This window comes from Orycteropus afer, unplaced genomic scaffold (assembly GCF_000298275.1).
Source record: "Orycteropus afer afer isolate SDZICR_OR568_19922 unplaced genomic scaffold, OryAfe1.0 scaffold00213, whole genome shotgun sequence".
Classification (NCBI taxonomy): domain Eukaryota; kingdom Metazoa; phylum Chordata; class Mammalia; order Tubulidentata; family Orycteropodidae; genus Orycteropus; species Orycteropus afer.
In genome coordinates this window covers 4,955,484-4,978,966 of record NW_006921800.1, presented here as the reverse complement: position 1 = coordinate 4,978,966, position 23,483 = coordinate 4,955,484, and the positions used below count along the sequence as shown (strand labels likewise).

The window sequence follows — 23,483 nt, the reverse complement described above, 5'->3', positions numbered from 1 at the left end:
ACACACACACACATATATAGGTCTTTTTGTGTGTGCATACATAAACACACAGAAGCAGAAACAGAGAAAGAGATTTTAAGGAATTGGCTCATGTGGTTGTGGGGCTAGCAAGTTTGAAACTTGTAGGACAGGCTGGTAGGCTGGAAACATAGCCTGGAAACTGGAATCCACAAAGCAGACAGCAGGCTGGAAATTCAGGTAGGATTCTGTGTTACATTTTGAGATGGAATTTTTTTTTCCCCACGAAATCTGTTCTTGCTCTTTTAGGTTTCAAATGATTGGATACAGGCCACCTATATTATTGAGGGTATCTTTTTACTTATAGTCAACTGATTATAAATGTTAATCACATCTGTGAAAGGATACTTTCACAGAAATATCTAGACTAGTATTTGACCAAACAACTGAGCCTAGCCAAATTGACACATAAAATTAACCATCACATCCTCCTATGCTTTCTTCTTCAGCACAGCAGCCAGAGTGATGTTTTTAAAACAAAGTCAGATAGTGTTGCTCCCCTGTAGTGGCTCACAATTTCACTCAGGGTAAAAGCCAGATCTTTAAAATGGCCTCCAAAGTCCTACCTCATCTTCTCTTCTTTGGTCCTATTCCCTCTTCCTGGAAGAGAAGAACTCTTTCTCCAGATAACCGTATATCCACATCCAGTCTTTATTCACATTTTAACTTTCTAATTGAAGGCCTGTCACATTATTCTATATGAAATTGCACTCACTTCTTGCCTTAATTCCTCTTATGCTTCTGTAATTTTTATCACCTTCTAACATTAAGTTTAAGTTACTTATTTATTGAATTTACTGCTTATTGTCTGTCTCCTCATGCCCCACAAAGCAAGATTCATTATGTCTGGGAATGTCATTGCTTTGTGCCTTGGGAAAATCCTTCCATGTAGCAATGGCTTCGTAGCTATTTGCTGAATAAATAAATGGCTACACTACAAAAAGACTTACAATCATGACTGTGTGCCAGGCATTGTGGTTTGATGCCTGAATATGCAAAGATGAATCAACATTCAGGGTGCTCACGGAAGGACTGGTATACCCATAAGTAGTTGAAATACAAAATAGAAAAAATGAGAGAATCAGATAAACTACTCAGTTGTTGTTGTTACGTGCCATTGAGTCAGACCCGACTCATACCGATCCTTCCTTCTGTTTCTGAGGTGGTATCACTGTGGAAGTAGATTGCTCAACCTTCCTTTTGAGGAGTGGCTGGTGGGTTTGAACTGCCAGCCTTCTGGCTAGCAGTGAAGTGCCTTAGTCACTACGCTACCAGAGCTCCTAAACTACTCAAAGAAGGAGCTATTTCCAACTTAGGGCAACAGGAAAATACATGAAGACTCTGACACCAAAAGTTGGCCTTGAACCTAGGGAAACTGGGAAGACACCACACATAAGAAAGCAATAATATGCTTTTTTTTAAAAAAAAAAAAGCATACAGAGCAGGCAGTGAAAGACACAGAATACTGAAAGATCCAGGGCTTTGAGTCAATATGCCTTCAAATCCAAATTCTGCAGCTAAGTAGCTGTGTGACCTTATACAAATTACTTAACCTCTCTGAGATTCAGTGTCCACATTTATAAAAATGGAATAATACCATCTAGCATGGAGTATTACTATAAGGAAATCATGAACATAAAGTACCTATTCTAGCTTGGCTTCCAGCAACCACTCAATAAATGAGAGCTATTACTGGTGTGTAGTTTGACTGATATACATTTGAAGTGTTCCCCTCACCAATGCCATTTTTCCGAGTGAGGCCAAAGTATATTGCATTTACTCTGTACTTGCTGGGAACATTCATCTATTGTCCAACTTGAAAAATGAAGCTGCAAATGACTAGTCTTGTATTTGAAGCATTAAATGCCAAAAATATGATGCATTGGCCCATCAGGCATATGACTGCTTTGAATATAGAAGGAATAAAAATATATGTATGTGATATTTCTACAGAAGAAGAATTTGTTTTTCTTTTACTTACCCACAGTTTTTTTTTTTTTGTTTTGTTTGTTTCTTTTTCAGTTGCTCCTACAATTCAGGAAATTAAATCTGGCACTGTGGCCCCTGGACGCAGTGGATTGATAAGATGTGAAGGTGCAGGTGTGCCGCCTCCAGCCTTTGAATGGTACAAAGGAGAGAAGAAGTAAGGACTTTGTGATTATTACTGTTTCAAGCACTTTGAGTTAATGTGTTTGTGTTTCAGATACTTTAAGCAATTTCTTTAACTGGCTTGAATGATTCCAGGCAGCCTCCTCATGGGCCAGCCAGACTGAAGGGGCCCACGTGGGAGGGATGAGTAGGTAATAGCATCCAGAAGAAATGTCCACTACAGTTTATATGATCTCAGAAATACCTGCAAATTCCCAAATTGCTGATGCATTTTATTCCTTGCCCTCCCTTCTGAACCACTATACCATCACTCTTACTGCCAACCAGGTTTATTTGGGAAGTAAACCAGCTTTTACAGGACTTGGGCACAGCTTCCATGAGAGCACTTCAAGGACAATCATTGGAGCTGCTGTCTTTGACTGCCTTTCTTGACAAGCTTCAACCCTTTCACCTGTGTTATTCTCCCGTGGGGCATTTTCAAATTTTGTTTTATAGGACACTTTGTTTTAGATATTCTAACATGAAAGGTGCTTTAGAGGAGATAAGAGACTTGGTTAAAGGACTAACTAAGGAGATTTCAGGGCTATTCTAAATTCAGCTTTGTGTGATCATCACCCTTGAGAAGCCCCAGAAGCCTTGGCAAGAGCTGTTGAACAAGAGAGGACTTAACTACTTTCTCTTTACTTTCAACCAGTGGACTCATTCAAACCTCTTCAGCTGTTCTTAGTAAGCCATCAGAAAAATGTGGGACCCCCATGGAATAACTGGAAACTGTAATGCAGAGGATAGATAGTATTATAATATGCTAATGTATATTTTGCTTCAAAACTAGGGAAGAATATAAATTAAGAAAACGTTAGGTTGATCCGTATGTAATTGTTATATCTAAGTCAAAAAAGCCAAATATTAGCAACTTTATACTCAACACATATGTTTGGGGCTTACTTATTTGGGTCATTGATAATTAATTTAACTGAGTGTCTAAACAGAAAATTGAAATTACATAGAATTATATAGAATTTTAAATTGTGACAGTGGATGAGAATTGATATGATATAAGTGAATACTTTGTTCTGCAAATGGAATCAAAAGATGATTTGGGAAAGATGATCTAACCAATGCAAAAAAAAGAAAAAGAAGTTATTCCAATAACTATCTCATCTATTTTTAATAATTGATTATAGTTTTACCTAAACATTTTTCTGTAGCAATTTCATATGTAACCTGTAACCTCTCTAAAATTGGAGGTACTAAATATTTAATTATTTTTGCTAATCTATTTATTTGTTAAATATGTCTCTGTATGGCTCCATGAGAACCTCTGGGATCTTATATACTGAGAATTAGATAAATGACTGTAGTTACCTTTTCCCTCTTACAAGATTGTTTAGCTGCCAATACAACCTTTCGCAGATTCTGACAACCCAGATTGACAAGAGTGTGGTTTGTGATTTATATGGATAAACATCCAGAAAAGTGGCTCTCAATCCTTTGTAAATTATGGAGGCTTTTGTTCTAATGCCATCTTATTTGGATGCCTAAGAAGTACAATTTATGAAAGGAGCACTTTTCTGGCACATATAGGGTAAATGGAGTCGCAATTCTACCTGCTAAGAACTCTCTCCACATTGGGACACCCCTACAGGAGCTTCCCAGAGTCCTGGTTTTCTACAGAGCACAGACTGAATACAACTAGCTTAGACAATATTACATACTGTCCTTCATAGTCACTTTTTAATCTTTGCTATTCCTTTCTTTAAAATGAGCAAACAGAATTATTCCTACTAATCCAGTTGAGAAATCCTTTGTTAAAGACTTTTGTTTCCAGCTTTTAATGAGGTGCTATTCCAAATTTTCTCTTGCTCACTCTCTCTTTCCCATTTCTAGATTCAGCAATTATTGTCAAAAAAGGCCACAATGTCCTCAGTCCACTTTCCTGGCCCATAGCAAATATAACAAAGGATCAGTTGGTGTCCATAATCAAAGCTTCAATTGTTTGTTTATTTTATTTATTTATTTATTTATTTTTGCCAAATAGGGAGAAGGGCTATAGCTTTTATTAGATTTTCAAAGATATATAGATAGAACCACTGCTCTAAAGGAAAAGGTAGATTTGTTCTCCCTAGATATTCCCTGACAACACACGCACAGGCACATGTGTGTGTGTGTGCACGCACACACACCCTTATGGAAAATTGAACAGATGTGAAAATCAAATGCACTTATCAAAGCCAAACACATTTTCATTTCAGAGGGAAGTACGCATTTATCATCTGTTCATGTTATATTTGAGGAAATTCCCAAATTTGCAAATACCACTAGAATATATAATTTCCTTTCGAAGCTTAAAGGAAAATTGAGTACATATAGGGAATAGGGTACAAGAGGAACCCAATTGCTGAATGGTGGTTATCACACTCACAAAGTTGAAATACTCTACTAGCTTCAGGGGCCAGGACATTCAAATGTTTACTTCATCAAAATAGCTATTTAACAACACTCCTATTAGACAGGTGATCTTCTAAGTTCTTGTTTAATATTAATTTATTTTATTCTAATAAGCCAATTAGAGGTTTGTACTTGAGGAAACAAAAGCACAGAGTGTTTAAGCAATTTGTTCAAGTTCACACAATTAGTAATAGAGGTAGAATTTATATCTAAGAAGTCTTACAGACTTTCTTCTAGAGTCCAGACATTGAGCCCTATATTGTTGTTGTTGTTGTTATGTGCCGTCGAGTCAAACCCGACTCATAGCGACCCCTCCTTGGGTTTCCGAGGCAGTATCACTACAGAGGTAGGATTGCCCAACCTTTCTTCCGAGGAGTGGCTGGTGGGTTTGAACCGCCAGCCGTCTGGTTAGCAGGCAAGTGTCTTAGCCACTATGCTACCAGAGCTCCCAGAGCCCTATATTATGGGACCTAAAATAAGTCAAAGATCTTTGTTGTTGTTGTTGCTGTTATGTGCCGTCGAGTCAAACCTGACTCATAGCGACCCCTCCTTGGGTTTCCGAGGCAGTATCACTACAGAAGTAGGAGGAATGCCCAACCTTCCTTCTGAGGAGTGGCTGGTGGTTAGGTTACAAAAAAAAATAATAATTTGAAATACTAATGTAAAATCTCAAGGGTAAATGTCTCAGTAAAACATGTCACATTAATTATGGATTGAAAAAGAGAGAGAGAGGGGCCAAGTACAAACATTTATGATTTCTCAATTTATTTAGTCAAGGATACAGAAGTAATGGAAGTAAGGTAGACACAAAGAAAAGACAAAAGAAAGAATTTTAGGAGTTATTTATTTGACTGCCAAGTTTCTTAACCAGGAGCATGAAGCTATCAGAAACCCTATCTTAGTGGAAAGAGTTTTGCAAGATCTTGGAAGTGTTATGTCTTAGAGACTTTTATACTTGAGAATTAACACAAACATTCAGAAATAAGTTACATAATCAATTTAGTCCATGCTAAGGAAATATTTGTAAAAATCTAGCTTTCTTAAACCAAGACCTTTAATGTAAGATCTTCATATAGAGACTACCCATTACCCACTCTCATCGAGTCAATTCTGCTCAGAGCAACCCATAGGTTTCCAAGGCCATAAATCTTTATGGAGTAGATTGTCTCATATTCCTCCCACGGGGTAGCTGGTGGGTTTGTACCACAGACCTTCTGGTTAGCGATCAAATGCCTTAAGTACTGTGCTTGTTTCATATAGAGACCAGAACCAAAAAATAAATAAATATAAACAAACAAGACACAGACACAGTATCTGAACATCCCCGGGTCTATATCTGCTTCTAGTTCTTCAGCTTCCTATAAAATCATTTATGTGCACTGAGAATAATAAGCATGAACACCTCTAAATGATCACCTTCAAAGACATGCTGTCAACCTAAGAACAGTTCAAAGAAAAAAACAATTACTTACTGAAGATAAACTATTTTCCAGATTCTTTAAATAATTTTATCTTATTTATCCTTCATAACTAACAACAAAACTGAGGCCCACAGATGTGTAATAACTTGTCAAGAGCAGTTAATTTTAAGTTGCTACTAGGTTATGCTCTTGATTTGTCAACCCCTCAGCCTATGTTCTTTCCTTTATATTGCCATTATTAGTTATCTATGACTAGAAAACAAACTAACCCCAAATTTAGTAGCTTAAATCAATAAACAAATTGTTATTGTGGTTTCTATATTTCAGAAATCCAGGAGAACCTTAACTGGGTAGTTCTAAGTCAGGATATGTCATAAGATTGCAATCAAGATGTTATCTGGTGCTGGTCATCTGTAAGCCTGAGTAGAGCTGGAGGATCTTCTTCCCAAGTAGCTCACTCACATACTCAGTAAGTTAGTGCTAGTTGTTGGCAGGATGCCTCAGTTTATTGCCATGTGAACCTCTCCATAGGACTGCTTGAGTGAACTTATGACAAGCAGCTAACTTCTTTCAGAGGTCTTGGTTATCCAAGAAAGAGCAAGATGGAAGCCACCATATCTTTTGTGACCGAGTCTCACGGGCCATACTCTGATATTTCTGCAATGTCTTATACTCTATCCAGAACAGCACTATTCAGTACAAGAGGGAGCAACACAAGATTGTTAAGAAATATCAGGTGCATCTTAGGAGCTTGCTATCACATGGCTTCCTTTGTAGATGATCTTTTTTTTTTTTTTTTATTAGAAATAGTATCCATTTGGCCTTTATTTTGCTCCATTGTCTAGATAAACACATTATGAGAGTTCCTAAAGTTACATACTTTTTGTTAAAGTATTACACCTTGGAGAGAGGGGATTTTTTTTAAAAAAAAACAAAAACACTGGGCAGAACAGCAGCAAAAGACCTCTTTTAAGTGCTGAGGAGCAAAGATGTCTTCTTGAGGAACAAGGTGTGCCTGACACAAGCCATATTTTCAATCACCTCACATGCATGAGAGGAGCTCATGGCGTAGTGAGTGCCTAAGGCATTTGACTGCTAACAAGAAGGCTGGGAATTCAAACCACCAGCCACTCCTTGGAAGGAAGGTTGGGCAATCTACTTCCATAGTGATACCACCTTGGAAACTCAAGGAGGGGTCACTATGACTCAGATCCTACTTGATGGCAGTGCATTTGGTTTTCACATGCGTGTGAGAGCTGAACAATGAATAAAGAAGACCAAAGAAGAATTGATGCTTCTGAGTTGTGGTGCTGGTGAAGAATACTGAAAGTACCGTGGATAGCTAAAAGAACTAACAGGTCTGCCCTGGAGAAAGTACAGCTGGAATGCTCCTTGGAAGTGAGAATGGCCAGACTTCCATTCACCTACTTTGATCACATTATCAGAAGGGACTGTTCCCTGGAGAAGGATGTCATGCTTGATAAGGTGGAGGGTCTACAGAAGAGGGGAAGGCCCTCAACCAGATGGATTGACACAGTCAGTGGCTGCGGTGATGGGCTCAAGTATAGGAGGGATCCTGGAGCTGGCACGTGACCGGGCAGTGTTTCATTCTGCTGTGCATAGGGTCCCTATGAATCGGAGATGACTCAACAACACCTAAAAACAACAACTATCAGCACACTCAACAGGGACAGTCCTAATAGACTTAATTTTACTCCATATACATTTAAGTGTTTGTAAAATCTGAGCTTGCAGTTCAATTCTATAAACAGTAAAAAATTCAAAGCTTTTTTTTTTCTTGATTAAAGGGAAAGTAGGTAAGAAGAAAGATACTCCTATATGCAATGAAAGAACAATTTAGAACATCCAAACTACTAGTAAGTAAATGGTGGTTTTGATGATATTAAATCAAATTAATCTATTGCTGAAGAACACCACATTCTCTAAAATCATAAATTATAGTGGACTGACGGTCATATAGATATTGTTAAAATAGATTTTGCATCACTTTCTGAAGACAATCTTACCTTAGATCAAAATTTTGCTCTTTATTTGTCTGGTTGAATTTCTTTCTTTTTCTGTATTTCCTTAAATATCAACCTGAGGACTAAAGGACCTGCCTTCTGATTTCTCATGATGATTTTAATTGCTCCAGGCTTTTTCAAATAGTATTCTATTCACATTGCCAGATTTCAGGCAAGGGGTAGGCCAATTGTAGCAATACTTTGGGAAATTTTTAATCGCAAGGAACCTCCAACATAATTTAAAATCGGGATACAAAAGTCACAAGTAAGGTAAATATAAACCACATCCATAAATGAAAAGCAGATATATAGTAAAATGTTAAAATTTATCAAGATATCAGCAAAAAGTAATTTATACCTAAAAAGGAAATTTTTGCATTTAATGCTGAAAACCTATAGTATCTTGGCTTTTTAAGGAATATATTTCAAATTTAGTCTATGCATTTGTATACTGTCTTCTTTACAACGGATATCCTGTCAGTAAACCTCTCATTTAAGAATCCTGTTCATTGTATAGTCTGCATGAGTGTTATAGAGAAAATGTAATGACTATCCTGTGTTATCATGGTCTGAAGGATTAATTATGTGTGAAAAATAAGTGTGTGCTGATACACACAAATACTTTTACAGGTACCATTGAGTGGATAGCAAAATGTCTAACATCAATCATGTACAGTATGTCATGTTCACTTTACACAGAGGAATGATGATGTTTTTTAGTCAGATTAATGTTAGGTTTTCAGTCTAGAGAATAATGATTTTTCATTTTTGGTTTTACAGAGGTGAGATGAACTTGAGAAATCATAATGAAGTTTAGTGACCTTTCCTTCTCCTCTTTCCTACTCTTCTAGATATTTACTACCTGATCTCCTAGGCAGGCCATAAATTTTATCTGAGTATTCACTTTGTTGAAGGAATATGAGAAGGTGAATTTCTCCTTTTCCATTTTCATGGAAACAAGCAAAATGAGTTAAAATACTCCTCTCTATCTTCAATAAACCCCTTTCTTTTCTGTTTTAATGCAGTTTATTTATGGTGAAGCTATGGATCTATTACATGTACATCACATTATATTCAAAGAATTTTCACATATAGTGGTTTTGCAAAATATTTCACTTACATAAGTGCAACTTTTCAAGTTTGAGATGATGAATGAGAGAGATAGGAAAATAGAAGAAGAAAGAGAAACATAATAATAGTAACAATTTAAATGGGGTGGGATTGCTGCTCTACTCAGTGTGTGTAAGTTTCAGAAAGACAAGCCCTGGGACATACGTTCCTTTCTGCTCCCTCATGTGGTCTTTATTCACATAAACCTCTGTTGGTGTGAACATCTCTCCATTCTATGTGAGGTTCTAATGTTAAGATATGTATTTTAATAACATGCTTCTAACACTAAAGACAAAGGAGCTGTGGTGGTACAGTGGTTAAGGCATTTGGCTGCTAAGCAAAAGTTTGGTAGTTTGAACCCACCAGAGGCAGTCTGCATATGTAAAGATTTACAGGCTTGGAAACCCTATGGGGCAGTTCTACTCTGTCCAGTAAGATGACTCTATGTTAGTGAGTAGTGGATAAAACAAAAGACAACTATCATCTGGTACTCAACCATAGATGATTGTGATGTAAAGAAGTGGTCAGCAAAATTTTTGGAACCTATGTTCCTAAGTGGGAGCTCTGGTAGTGTAGTGCCTAAGGCACTTGACTGCTAACCAGAAGGCTGGTGGTTCAAACCCACCAGCCACTCCCCGGAAGGAAAGTTGAGCAATCTACTTCCATAGTGATACTGCCTCGGAAACCCAAGGAGGAGTCACTATGACTCGGGTTCAATTAGACGGCAGTGTTTGGTTCGGTTTGGATATTCCTAGGTATAAAACTAAAAACTACACATTTATTTGTAAACTATTTGTATGGATTTCTGAATTAATACATTCCATATATTATCTGACTCAAAACAGACAAAATTTTAAAAATGAGATAAAATTACAATATGATGAACATTCTATAACTGAAGTGCCATCCTGGAGTATGGGTACTCTGTTTTGGAGACTGTTACAAAGTATCATCGTTTAAGGAATTTTCAAGGGCAATTTTGAAGACATGCAACTTTTACCCTATGTGCTGATTTTGTGGTTTAACACCCCATATGCTATAACTCACTGTGTATCATTTTATTCATTCCTTGCATAATCCTAACTAGATTGAACATGGAAAAAAAAAAAAAAATCCCAGAAATTCCTTGTTGAAAGGAAATACAGAACTGGAAGTGGAAGCAAATTTTCTGATCCCCATTCCAGGCTATTCCTTTTCTATCTTTTTGTACCACAACATTTATTACTCAAAGGGAAGAAAAATGTGTTCTCTCTTTCTCTCTCTCTCTCTCTCATCTTTCTAATTGGAAGACAATCAGATTAAGAATAATTTTTCCCTGCTGATCTGAGATTTTTTTATCTCTTCATTCAAAAAAAATAAATAAATAATACATATGCATGGAGTACCTATCATTTGTAATACAATTTGAAGGAAAATTTAAAAGGAAATAATTTCCTGTATTGAAAAAACTTTCATTTCAAATGTTATCCTACACTAACATTTGAATCTACCACTGAGTTATTGTATTAATTATTCTGATGATTTGTTCTTCTTTTTAAAAACTGATGTCTCATCACTCTGGTTAACACTGTGATCCAAAGCCAGAGGGGTAAAGTATAAATGTGTGAAATGAGTGGAAGTATTTCAGATACTGGAAACTGGAGAACACAAGCCTGTTTAAACATAATTCCATAATATTGTATTGAAAACTTAAATTCTCACTGCTGTGGAGTTGAGTCAAACTCATAGTGACCCCTCCTTGGGTTTCCAAGGTAGTATCATTACGAAAGTATATTGCCCAATCCTCCTTCCAAGCAGTAGCTGGTGTGTTTGAACTGCCAGACTTCTTGTTAGCAGTCAGATGCCTTAGGCACTACACCACCAGAGCTCCCATTTAAAACGTGGGGCCAGTCAAACATAACTGAAAGTAGACTTACTCCAGTTTCCATACCCTGACTTAGTGTTTAATATCTGTCATAAAAAGTCAGCAAAATGAAATACCAAATAAGAAAACCCTAAGGGAATACTAAAGTTGAGTCCTGTGAAAATGCACAGAAAGAGTCCATTTAACTCAAATCTGAGGATTAAGGAATGCTTTGCGGGAGAGGAGAGGTGGTGTAGGGGCTGGATATCAAATGATAAGCAGAATTTTAAAACACTGCAAGGGTTCAAGGATAATCATGGGCAAGAGAAGAACATGGTCAATAATATGTGTGTATTGTGTGAAGAGTTTTGTTTGCCTTGGAGTGCAGAAAGTTAAACCAGGTATGATAGGAGGTAAAGCTGAAAAGGCACTTTAGGGCATTTTTAAAATACTATGATAAGACATTTAGATTTGATTCCATAGGCAGGGGAAAACCACTGAAGGACTTTTCAAGATGGACAGTGATTTAATCCCTATTTTAAGAAAGTGCTTCTAGGATCAGGTGGGAGGAATGGATGGGAAAGATAAGAAATATGACTTAAATTAGAAAATTTGCTGTGCAGTTCACATGCAGGGAGAGAAAAGGTAGTTTTGAATGTTTCAGTGACTTTGTTAGGTATAAGAAAAAGACAAGTTGAAGATAATTCTAAGTTTTTCTCTGGATAACTAGGTGACATATGAAGCCATTAGCCAAGAGAAGAAACAGAAAAAGACAGTGTGTGTGTGTATGTGTGTGAGTGTGAAACTATACACAACAAAACATTCACCACTTGAACAATTTCTACATGTACAATTCAGTAATTCAGTGACATTGTTATATTTTTGAAGTTGCTTTTTTTTTATATAACTTTTTTTAATAACTTTTTAAAAATATTTCACCATCATTAACAGAAGCTACTGTCCTCCCCATCACTTTATTCCTGACCTCTTGAGTAGTTCTTCATTTTTGCCAAAATAAAGGCCTACCAGCAAAGTATGCCATGGAAGGCCTTCATATTTTTGTCACTGTTTTATTTTTTAACCTCTTTTTTAGAATTGTGATTTGGATGAAAGTTTACAGAGCAGATTGGCTTTCCATCCAACAACCCATACACATTCTGTTTTGTGACAGTCACTGCTATCCCCACAATGCAATGAACTCTTCCTACTTCCTCCCCACACACATCACTTCCCTTCTTCCTTCCTTCCCATAATCCCCCACCTTCCTAGCTCTAACCCAGGGCTAATACTACCCCTTGATCTCACATGATTGATTGTTCTAATGAATATATACCCTCCTGGTATCACTGTTCACCTTATAGGCCTGTCTATCCTTTGGCTGAAAGTTGAGCCACAAGGGTTGAGTTGAGTCCCTGGCCATAATCTCAGGGTTTCCACCCATCTTTATCAGACTCATAAGCCTTGTACTATTTTTTAGTATTTTGTGTCTTATTCCACTGTTTTCTCCCACTCTCTCTGGGACCTCCCAATGTGATTCCTTTCAGACTGGTCAGCAGTGGTAGCCAGTCACCATCTAGATCCTCCGGTCTCAGGGTTGTGGAGGCTGGTGTTCTCATGGTCTATTAATCCTCTGGACTAATTATTCTTTTTCACATCTTTGATTTTCTTCACTCTTCTTTTCCCCAGATGGGAAGAAACCAATACTTACACCTCACCTGGGCTTTCACAAGCTTTTAGGAGCCCAGTCACTACTAATCAAAGTAGGATGGATGTAGAACACATTGTCTTTGTTGACTACATTATGCCAATTGACTTTATGTTTGCTAAGGCACGGTCCTGAGTCTCCATCCCCAGTGACTCATTCCCTTAAGGTGTGTGTTATAACTAAGAAGTTTTCATAAAATTGTCCCCTTTATACTACATTCATGGATATATGTGAAGCACATATAAATCCATAGGTAGGATAGACTCTGTTAAGACTATATATATTTGTGGGTATAGTCACCCACTCTCACCTTCTCACCTCTCTTTAGCTTGAGTGTTTATCTATATATCCACTCATAAATTATTGTTATTACTGTTATTGCAACACTGTGTATGTAATAGTATTCACCTTAATTGCTTTTAACTCTTGTGCTCCTCCCTGTGTCTTCCACCATCTTGATCATTTTGTACTATCTCCCCCTTACTGTAAGGTGCTCTGGTGGTGCAGTGGTTAAGGTATTTGGCTGCTAACCAAAATGTTGGTCCAAACCCATCAGCCACTCTGTGGAAGAAAGATGAGGCACTTTGCTTCCATACAGATTTACAGCTTTGAAAACCCTGTAGGGATTGCCATGAGTCAGAATCAACAAAATGGCAATGACTAAGTTCCCTCTTATTGTGTATTTCCTTTCTCTTTGTCCAAGTTGATAAGTCTCTAACCTTTAGTTAGTGATTTACCTTCCCTTACCCTCCCACCCACAATAACTTTCAAAGAATGATTATTTCTGTGTGTAAACTTTTTAATTAATTTTTCAGTAGTGATCTAATATAATATTTGAGTCCTGTTTTCTTCTCTGGCTGTGAATCTCATCATTATACTCTTTCCCAACCAGAGCTGAAGTCATCCAGAAATATTTTAGTTCCCAAACTATGAATGATCTCTGTCTTTCAGACCTCTTCATATGTTGTCTCCTTTGCTTGTAAGATGCTTCCACACACATCCATCCCTAGCTATCCCTTGCCTGGCTGCCTTTCCCCAGGCTGTTAGTCTTAGTTCAGATGTTACCTTCTCTGAGAAATCTACCCTGAGCCTTTTGTATTCAGACAGGCAGCTCTTCAAATGCACTCCATGTACTCACCACGTGGAGGGATGTGGCACAGGTAAGAAAACTGCTGCTGCAGCATCAATTCTGACTCATGACAACATTATGTTTTATGGAGTAGAACTACTCCATAGGGTTTTCTTGGCTTTAATCATCATAAAAGTAGATCACCAGGCCTTTCTTCCATGGTGCCAACAGGTGGATTATAACTGCCGACTTTTTAGTTAGTAGTTGAGTGCAAACCATTTGTGCCACCAAACACTTATTAAACTATATTCTACTTTTTTCCTTGTCCACCTCTTACTAAAATATAATCTTCCCAATAATGATGATTTTATCTCATTCAATATTGTGTTCCCAACACTTAGCATGATGTTTAGTATGGATAACATGCTCTGTTGCAAGAATAAGTTCATCCATTTATCAATTATAAAGAAGACATTCTTAATTTAATACAGTTATAAATTGATCAGAGAATGTTAGTCCAAATGGATTATGTTGCCTTAGATGGTGGGACCAATGTAAGACCATATAAGCTGTATGATTAGAGAAATGAACTTTGTTTCTGTTCAGTTCTGATTTCCCAGAATTGTCCCCCCAACCCCAACCCCCACCCCAGAAATGTGGTACTGCATAATAATGTGTTGGAATACTGTAGAATGAAATTTGACATTAAAATCAGGGGCACATTGGTATTATAAAAGCAGTTCGAGCAGAGGGGAACAATCCTGTCATAGGCCAGGTTGTCAGGGATACAGGACTCACTGCAGTCAGGGAGGGTTTGACACCTGCACTGTAGCCTTTGTTTATTTGGTGCAGGGTTAGAAGGGAAATCTTCCTCATGCAAATCAAACTGTCACAAGTAAGGCAGTCCAAAGGTGTGTGATCTAAAATTATTATTTTCATTAAAATTGATAGAGTAAACAAGATACACATTTTAAATAGCCTAATGAAGTCTAAGATCATTAAAGTTTTCTAATATATTATAATAACATTAATTTATCCAAATGTGCAACTAAAGATAGCTACCCCTTGGGGCTAAGACAGTGATGCATGATATTTTTCAGTCTGCTCCTAGGAAAAAAATAATATCATATTGTGTGCGAGCTGTAAGTACCAAGCAACACAGTAAACCAATAGGTTGCTATAGCAGCATGTTCACATAAATTTTCATTTCTCTCTGGTTTCAAGCAGTGCTTTCTTCTCCTCTTTTTTTTTTTTTTTTTTTAATCTTTTATTTATTTTCTCTACCTTGCACATCTGTGAAAAGTAGATGAAGTTGGCAATGAACATGTAATTGATACTGAGTTTGGAACATCTTGAAATCATGATGCCATGATCTTTTCAGTCACTTGCCTAGATCTTTGCTTTAAAAATAATTTCCTGTGTGCTCAATATTTAATATTTTATTGCCTTCAGAGAAGAAACATATCTGTTTTGTCTAAGAAACAGACCCTATCATTGAAAAATAATAACACCTATCATATATCTAGTGCCTTCTGCATTTGAGACACATGTGTGTGTATGTGTATGTGTGTGTGTATATATGTTTAGATAGTACATTTTATATATTTAAAAATCATTCCTTCATCAACAATTTGAGACTGCCTTCATTTTTCCCATTTCACAGATCAAAAAACAAAGATTTACAAAAGTATATAAACATACTGTTTTCACTTATACAACAGTGACTCACTCTGTAAGTGCCCAGATTGTGCAGTATACAATGTAAAATGAGCCAGGAACCCTGCACTAGTGGAATTTATATTCTATTGAGGAAAGTGGACATTAATCAAAAGCTACACAAATATGTGAAAATGTATAACTGCAGTGGTGTTGCAAAGGGGAAGTGTTTCATGTTATGATGATGATTTGGCAGAGTTGGGGAGAACACAGTAACTACATAGCCTTGCTGGAACTTGAACTTTAGAAACAAATTTGATCCTACTCTAAAATTTTGCCTTTTGACACTCTGCATGGTTATATATTTCTGGAATTCTTGACTATATTCTGAAAATATAATAGGGAGAGATATTTGCTACTATCCAAATATTTAGAGAATCTAGGGGAAAAAAATGATAATTGATTCTGTGGTTGTGGAGGTAGAGTTCGAGGAGGGAGGAAGGAGAGTTCATTTCATGCTTCTCATCATGTGACTTGGGAGTAGCCTGTGCAACTGACTCTGTTAAGAGCTGAAGACAGCTGCTTTAGAACCTGCATTGCTGAGTATAAAACTAAGTGGTGAAGTGGGAACTCTCCAGATATCTAGGTGAATTGAATTTTATTTTTTGTTTGTCTTTCTACCCTATTAGATTCATCTTTTGGATTAGACCTGGCTTTCATGATGTGGACATCACATACCTCCTGGGTTTTTTGCTCCATTGTATTTTTTCTGTTTTGTTTTTTTTTTTCCTCCTAGTAGACTTGATGCCCTAGAACCACTTGCCTTTCCAAACTCATACAATACTCTGGTTTCTACCTGTTGATCTGAATATCAATTGTTAAACTGTGAAACAGATATCAATAATCAGAGGACCTGAATTTGAATCTTGGTTCTGCCACTTATGAGATGGTAGTTGAAAAAATGACCTAATCATTCTGAATTGCTATTTCTCATCTGTAAAATGGGACTAATAACACCTACCTCCTAGGGATGCGATGAAGATCAGTTGATATTTTCATATGAAATGCTTAAATGTTTCCTGAATGTCAGTTCACCACACTCTTAACACTGAACTTTTTTGTACAGTGTTGCAATTTTTTAGTAATAGATACCTTCAGTCATAAATCTGTTGAGAACAGGTAACATTTACCACATAAAGTATTCCTGCTCATGTTGAAAAGACAAGAAATACAGCCAGGCAAAATTATACCAGTTAGCATTCTATCATTGAGAGAAGCATTAAGGGATACCTTGTAGAAATATCTATATACCATCCCAGTGGAATCTTCAGATGTTCAGATGTAGCTAAAATCCTTGACATAGGGACTATGGTTCATCTGTTTTCCCCTAGTTTCCTAACACAGTACCTGAAGCATAGGTGATGTTATAATCATTTGAGGAAAAAATAAAGCTTCATTCCCGTTAAGACTATACTGTACTTCTACCATCAACCATAAACTTTTCTAAATATCCCTTTTATTTTTTAAAAAAAGTTGTCTGTACCTTTAGCTCATATCACTTCTTGGCACTCCACAAGCCTATAATCCATTGTTGGAAGTAACATTAACATTTTGTTTCTTTGTAAATGTAACTCTTCCATTGAAGCACTGTCTTCCTCACCCTCTTCTACCTCTGTTATAGTAACGCACAAAGACTGATTAACAGCACCACATTAATTTTATCCATTAATATGATACACTGTCATCATACTCGTTTAATGCCAGTTTGACTTGGAAAGAAAAATAAAAAGTTTGTCATTATTTGAGAACACCTCCCTAACTCCTACTCCAATTTACTTTCATATTTTTGGTGGTATCTGGATATTCTCCAATATACTACATTAGTAATGAAGTCTTTTTGTGGCTCTTTGTAGAAGTTGGTTTCTCAGGAAATGTTATTGCCATTCCTGAATTGAAAAGGCAAATATTAAACAATAGTCCCAAAATGTGGACTGAAGCTGAATTGATATGAAAAATGAATGAGATCTGGTGTAGCTGCTCACTTTATTTTAGCAGTCTTAATAGCTGGTGCTGTTGGCTATGTGGTAAGTTTTGCTGTGGTTATATTGCTTTAGACTTTACCTGAGAAAAATTATGATTATAAAGTTTGTGAGCAGTTTCTAAGTCAAAACCGTAAGTACCCCTAGACATTGGCTTTCTTTATATGCTACTTCTAATTAACCCTTGAAAATATAAGGGACAATTCGAATTCAGAACTGTTTCTGAGTAGAACTAGAACCAACTAAAAAGTTGGTTTGGCTATGTCACTTAGGAGCTGGCAGCATCTGCTGGCAAAGCAAATAGCCCGAAGGTCACAGTTTCATGAAACCATGGGAAAAAGACACTCATTAATAGCAGAGGGTAGAGGACAACAGGTCCATGGCAATTGAATAATCCTATGGCCATAGGGCCCATTGAATGGTGAAAATGCAACAAGAACAATGACCAGACATTTCCAAGCAAACACTATCTATACTGCTGGTCTACTGCTAACGAAAGAGTTGCCATATTTAAACTCCTTGCTCAATAGAATTTATTTCTCTCTTTGTAGCAGGGGTGAGGTTGAGCTTCTTTCTATAAGGAACCCTCTTTCTTTCTATAATCTAAATCAGTATAAGAATATTTTTCACTACAGAAAACATAACTATAGCCAATTTTATTGAAATAAGTCTGTTTTATAAAAAAAAACAACTTAAAAATCTTGATTGCATGCTTGATCAATTTTACATTGCAAAAGTTGGTAAAAATATTCAATTTCCTTCTCTTTGGCGTTAGTGGTCAGTGCAAAAATTTGAATAATAGTCATATTAACCAGTCTTACTTGTAGGCATATGGACAGTATCTTGTGACTCACAGTGCTATATTTCATGATCAGTCTTGAAATGTTCTTCTTGGAGATGAACACCATTCCTCTTCCATTTGTCATTTCCAGTGTAGTAGACCATACAATTGTCTGATTCAAAATGGTCAATATCAGTCCAATTTAGCCCACTAATGCCTAGGATAATGATTTGCAAGTGTTCTATTTCATTTCTGACAAATTACCATTATCCTTGATTCGGACTTGTACATTCCATGTTCTGATATTAATGGATATTTGCTGCTATTTCTTCTCATTTTGGATTATGACTTGAGTCTATAATCTCAAATTGATCAAGCATGAAATCGAGATGCATTGATATTCAATGCAAAATCTTTGCAACAAGGAATAAAGATTGATAGCTAGAAAATGTGGCCTTGGTGATAGAAATGAGGCCAGATATCACATGATAGAGTTCTATAGACCAACAACTTATTCATTACAAATATCTTTTTTCAATTATGTAAACAGTGAATAACCACATGGACCTTGCCAGATGGAATATACAGGAATCAAATCAATGATATATGTGGAAAGAGGGATCAACTGCAGAACAGTCCATCAATTGCTCATATACAAGTTCAAGTTAAAGCTGAAGAAAATTATGGCAAGTTCATGAGAGCTAAGTAAGCTTGAATATATCCCACCTGCATATAGAGATCATCTCAAGAATAGATTTGATATATTGAACACTAATGACCAAAGACCAAAAGAGTTGAGAGATGACATCAAAGACATCTTACATAAAGAAAACAGAGGCCATTTAAAAGAGCTTTTACATGATGTCATTGAATGCACATACCAAAATATATGTTAGAAGAGACTATTTCACTGGAGAATAGCTAAATAGAAAGGAAAAAAATGATGAAGTAAAAGAGCTGAACAGAAGATTTCAAAGGGTTGCTCAAGAAGACCAAATATAATGAGATGTGCCAAAATCTGGAGTTAGAAAACCTAAATGGAAGAACAAACTCATCATTTTTCAATCTGAAAAAAGAAAAATTTTAACCACCGAGTTGCAATATTGAAGGATTCTTTGGTCAAAAAATTGAAAAATTCAGGGAGTGTCAAAAGAAGATGGAAGGCACAGAGTCACTGCACCAAAAAAAAAGTGGTCAATGTTCAACCATTTCAGGAGATAGTATACTATCAATAATTGATGATGCTACTCTTCTCCTCTGCTCAACTTTCAGCCAAATATGGTTGCTGTTACTGTTAGGTGCCATTGAGTCATCTCTGACTCATAATGACCCCATGAACTACAGAATCAAACACTGCCTGCTCCTGCACCATCCTCACAATCCTTGCTATACTTCAGCCCATCATTGCAGCCACTGTGTCAATCCATATTGATGAGGGTTTTTCTCTTTTTCACTGATCCCCCCTACTTTACCAAGAATGATATCCTTCTCCAAGGAATGGTCCTTTCTGACAACATGGACAGAGTAAGTGAGATGAAGTCTGGCTTTTCTTGTTTTCAAGGAGCATTCAGGTGCACTTCTTCCAGGAAAGATTTATTCATTCTTCTAGCAGTCCATGATATTTTCAATATTCTTTGCCAAGACCACAATTCAAAAGCATCAACTCTTCTTTGGTCTTCCTTATTCATTGTCCAGCTTTCACATGCATATGAGGTAATTGAAAATACCATGGCTTGGATGAGGCACACTTTAGTCCCCTGGGTGACATCTTTGTCCTTCAATACTTTAAAGAGGTCTTTTACAGCATATGTTCTGAGTGCAATAAAATGTCTGATTTCTTGACTGCTGCTTCCATGGAAGTTGATTATGGATCCATGTAAAATGAAACTGACAGATGAATAGTGGATCCAAATATTAGACAAGCCTATAAGGTGAATACACCAGGGAAGTACACAGTCCTGAGAGGAACAAACAACTATACAAGATCAAATGTGCAGCTTATCCTAGGGATAAAACTTAGAAGGCAGGAAGGGATTGGAAAGAAGGAAAAACAGAAATGGTAAACACAAAGAGGAAGTGGGAAGAGTGTTGTTGCATTGTTGGGATTATTACCAATGTCACAAAACAAAATGTGTATGAATTATTGAATGGAAACCCACTTTGCTCTGTCAATTTTCACTCAAATCACAATAAAAAGTTTAAAAGAGTTTTGTTGGGATAGTAGGAAGAAGTCCAAGCTCCACTAAAGGCATTCACTTAAAACCAGGCTCCAAGAACTCATAGAATACCAATTAATATGTTTCAACAAACCAATAAAACGTTGAAAGTGCTCACAATTCTGTGCCAAGAATTTCAAAAACAACTACTTGGTCATGCAACAGGAAGAGATCTATATTTGTGCCCATTCCAAAAAAAAAATTATCCAGTGGAATGCAGAATTATCAAAGAATGTCATTAATATTGCATGCAAGTAGAATTTTGCTTAAGATAATTCAAAAATGACTGCATCAGGCCATTGATAGGGAACTACCAGAAATTCAAGCCAGATATAGAAGAGGATGTGGAACGAGGAATATCATTGCTGATGTCAGATGGATCTCGGCTGAAAGCAGAGCATACCTGAAAGATGTTCTCCTGTGTTTTAGCGACTATTTAAGGACACTCGATTTGTGGATCATAGTGAATTATGGATAAGATTGGGAAGAATGAGAGTTCCAGAACACTTAATTGTGCTCAAGAAAACCTATATATAGATCAAAAGGCAGTATTCAAAGAGAATACTGTTTATAGGGGCTACTACATCATTTATAATCAAGAAAAGTGTGTGTCAGGATTGTATCCTTTTACCATACTTATAAAACAAAAAAAAACAACAACAACAAAAAAAAAAAACACAAACTCACTGCCATCTAGTTGATTCCAATTCACAATGATCCCCATTGTGTTTCAAGGTGGTAAATCTTTATGGAAGTAGATTGTCCCATCTTCCTTCCATGGAGTGGCTGGTAAATTTGAACCTCCACCCTCCTGGTCAGCAAACAAATGCCTTAGGCACTGCACCACCAAAGCTCCTGCTAAGCAAATAATCTGAAAAGATGAACTATGTGAAGAAGAATATGGCATCAGGATTGGAGGAATAGTCATTAACAACCTGAAATAAGCAGATGAGACAATCTTACTTGCTGAAGGTGAAGAGGACTTGAAGAATTTGCTGGTGAAGATCAAAGACTACAACCTTTAGTATGAATTACACCTCAACATAAAGAAAGCAAAAATTCTCACAACTAGACCAGTAAACAACCTCATTATAAATGGGGAAAAAAGATTGAAGTTGTCAAGGATTTAATTTTACTTGAATCTGCAATCAACACCCATGAAAGCATCAATCAAGAAATCAAGTGACATATTGCATGCAGTGGGCAAATCTGCTGCCAAAGACCTCTGTAAAGTATTCAAAAACAAAGATGTCACTTTGAGGACTAAGGTGCTCCTGACCAAAAGCCATGGTATTTTCAATAACCTCTTATACGTGTGAAAGCTGGAAAATGAATAAGGTAGACTGAAGAAGAATTGGTGTGTTTAATTATGATGTGGACAAAGACTATTGACTATACCATAGACTGCCAGAGGAATGAAAAAATCTGTCTTGGAAGAAATACAGTTGGAATGCACCTTAGAAGAAAGGATGCTGAGACTTTGTGTCTTGTGCTTTGATCATGTTATCAGGAGGGACCAGTCCCTGGAGAACATTATGCTTGGTAAAGTAGTTGTTGTTGTTTGTTGTTAAGTGCCATCGAGTTGGACCCGACTTATAGCAAACCCTCCTTGGGTTGCCGAGACAGTATCACTATGGAAATAGATTAGCCAAACTTCCTTCAGAAGAGTGGCTGGTGGGTTTGAACCAGCAGCCTTCTGGTTAGCAGTCAAGTGCCTTAGGCACTATGCTACCAAAGCTCCCTGGTAAAGTAAAGGATCAGCTTAAACAAGGAAGAAACTCAATGGAATGGATTGACACAGTGACTGCAACAACTGGCTAAAACACAGCAACAGTGGTGAGACTGGCACAGTATTGGGTAGGGAAACACTGAGTTAGAACCAACTGGTTGGCACCTAACAACAACACCAAGTCAAGGAGTGCAGTTGCATTGGGGCCATATATGCTAGAGTTTTTAGGGTGCAGCTTAAATTTCTATGCTCAGTAACTGAGGGTTGTTGTTGTTAGGTGCCATCAAGTTGGCTCTGACTCATAACAACCCTGGAACAGAATAGAACACTGTGTGGTCCTGAGCCATCTTTGCAATCCTTGCTATTGCAGTCACTGTATCAAGAAACCAATTTATTGAGGGTCTTTCCCTTTTTCACTCTCTACCAAGCATAATATCCTTCTCCAGAGAATAGTCCCTTCTGACAACATAACTAAAAAACCAAAACCAAACTCACTGCCATTGAGTCGATTTAACTCATAGCAACCCCTCCTTGGGTTTCCGAAGCTGTATCTCATGGAAGTAGATTGCCCAATCGAGGGGTCACTATGAGTTGAATCGACTCACCAGCAGTGAATTTGGTTTCGGTTTTTTAGTCACGTTGTCAGTTAGGACTATTCTCTGTACAACATAACTAAAGTAAGTGAATCCAAGTCTAGCAATTCTTCCTTCAAAGGAGCATTCTGGCTACACTTCTTTCAGGATAGATATATTTGTTCTCCTCGTAGTCCATGGAATTTTCAGTATTCTTTGCCAACACCACAATTCAAAACCATCTGTTTTCTTTGGTCTTCTTTATTCATTGTCCAGAATTCACATGCATATGAGGTGAGTGAAAATACCATATAGCTTGAGTTAGGCGTACCTTAGTCTTTAAAGTGACATCTTTGCTCCTTAAAACTTTAAAAAAAAAAAAAAAAGTCCTTTGCAGCACATTTGCCCAGTGAAAAACAATGTCTAAATTCTTGACTGCTACTTCCATGAGTGTTGCTTGTGGATCCAAGTAAAACAAAATCCCTGACAACTTTAATCTTTTCTCCATTTATCATAATGTTGTTTATTATTCCAATTGTGAGGATTTTTGTTTTCTTTCTGTAGAGGTGCAATCCATTCTGAAGACTGTAGTCTTTGATTTCTTCAGTAAGTTCTTCAAGCCCTCTTCACTTCCAGCAAGTAAAGATGTGTCATCATATTTCAGGTTGTTAATGAGTCTTCCTCCAATCCTATGCCATGTTCATCTTCATATAGTCCAGATTTTTGAACCATTTGTTCAGCAT

At 36.9% G+C, this 23,483-nt stretch overlaps 1 protein-coding gene across 1 annotated transcript in view; it reads left to right on the top strand.

Moving 5' to 3' along the window:
• Positions 1-23,483, top strand: part of NEGR1 (neuronal growth regulator 1) — a 1,298,229-nt gene that overhangs the window by 1,012,269 nt on the left and 262,477 nt on the right. Inside the window, exon 5 of the mRNA XM_007948327.2 lies at positions 2,041-2,161. Within this exon, the coding sequence (XP_007946518.1) occupies positions 2,041-2,161 (121 nt within the window). The remainder of the gene's footprint in view (positions 1-2,040; positions 2,162-23,483) is intronic.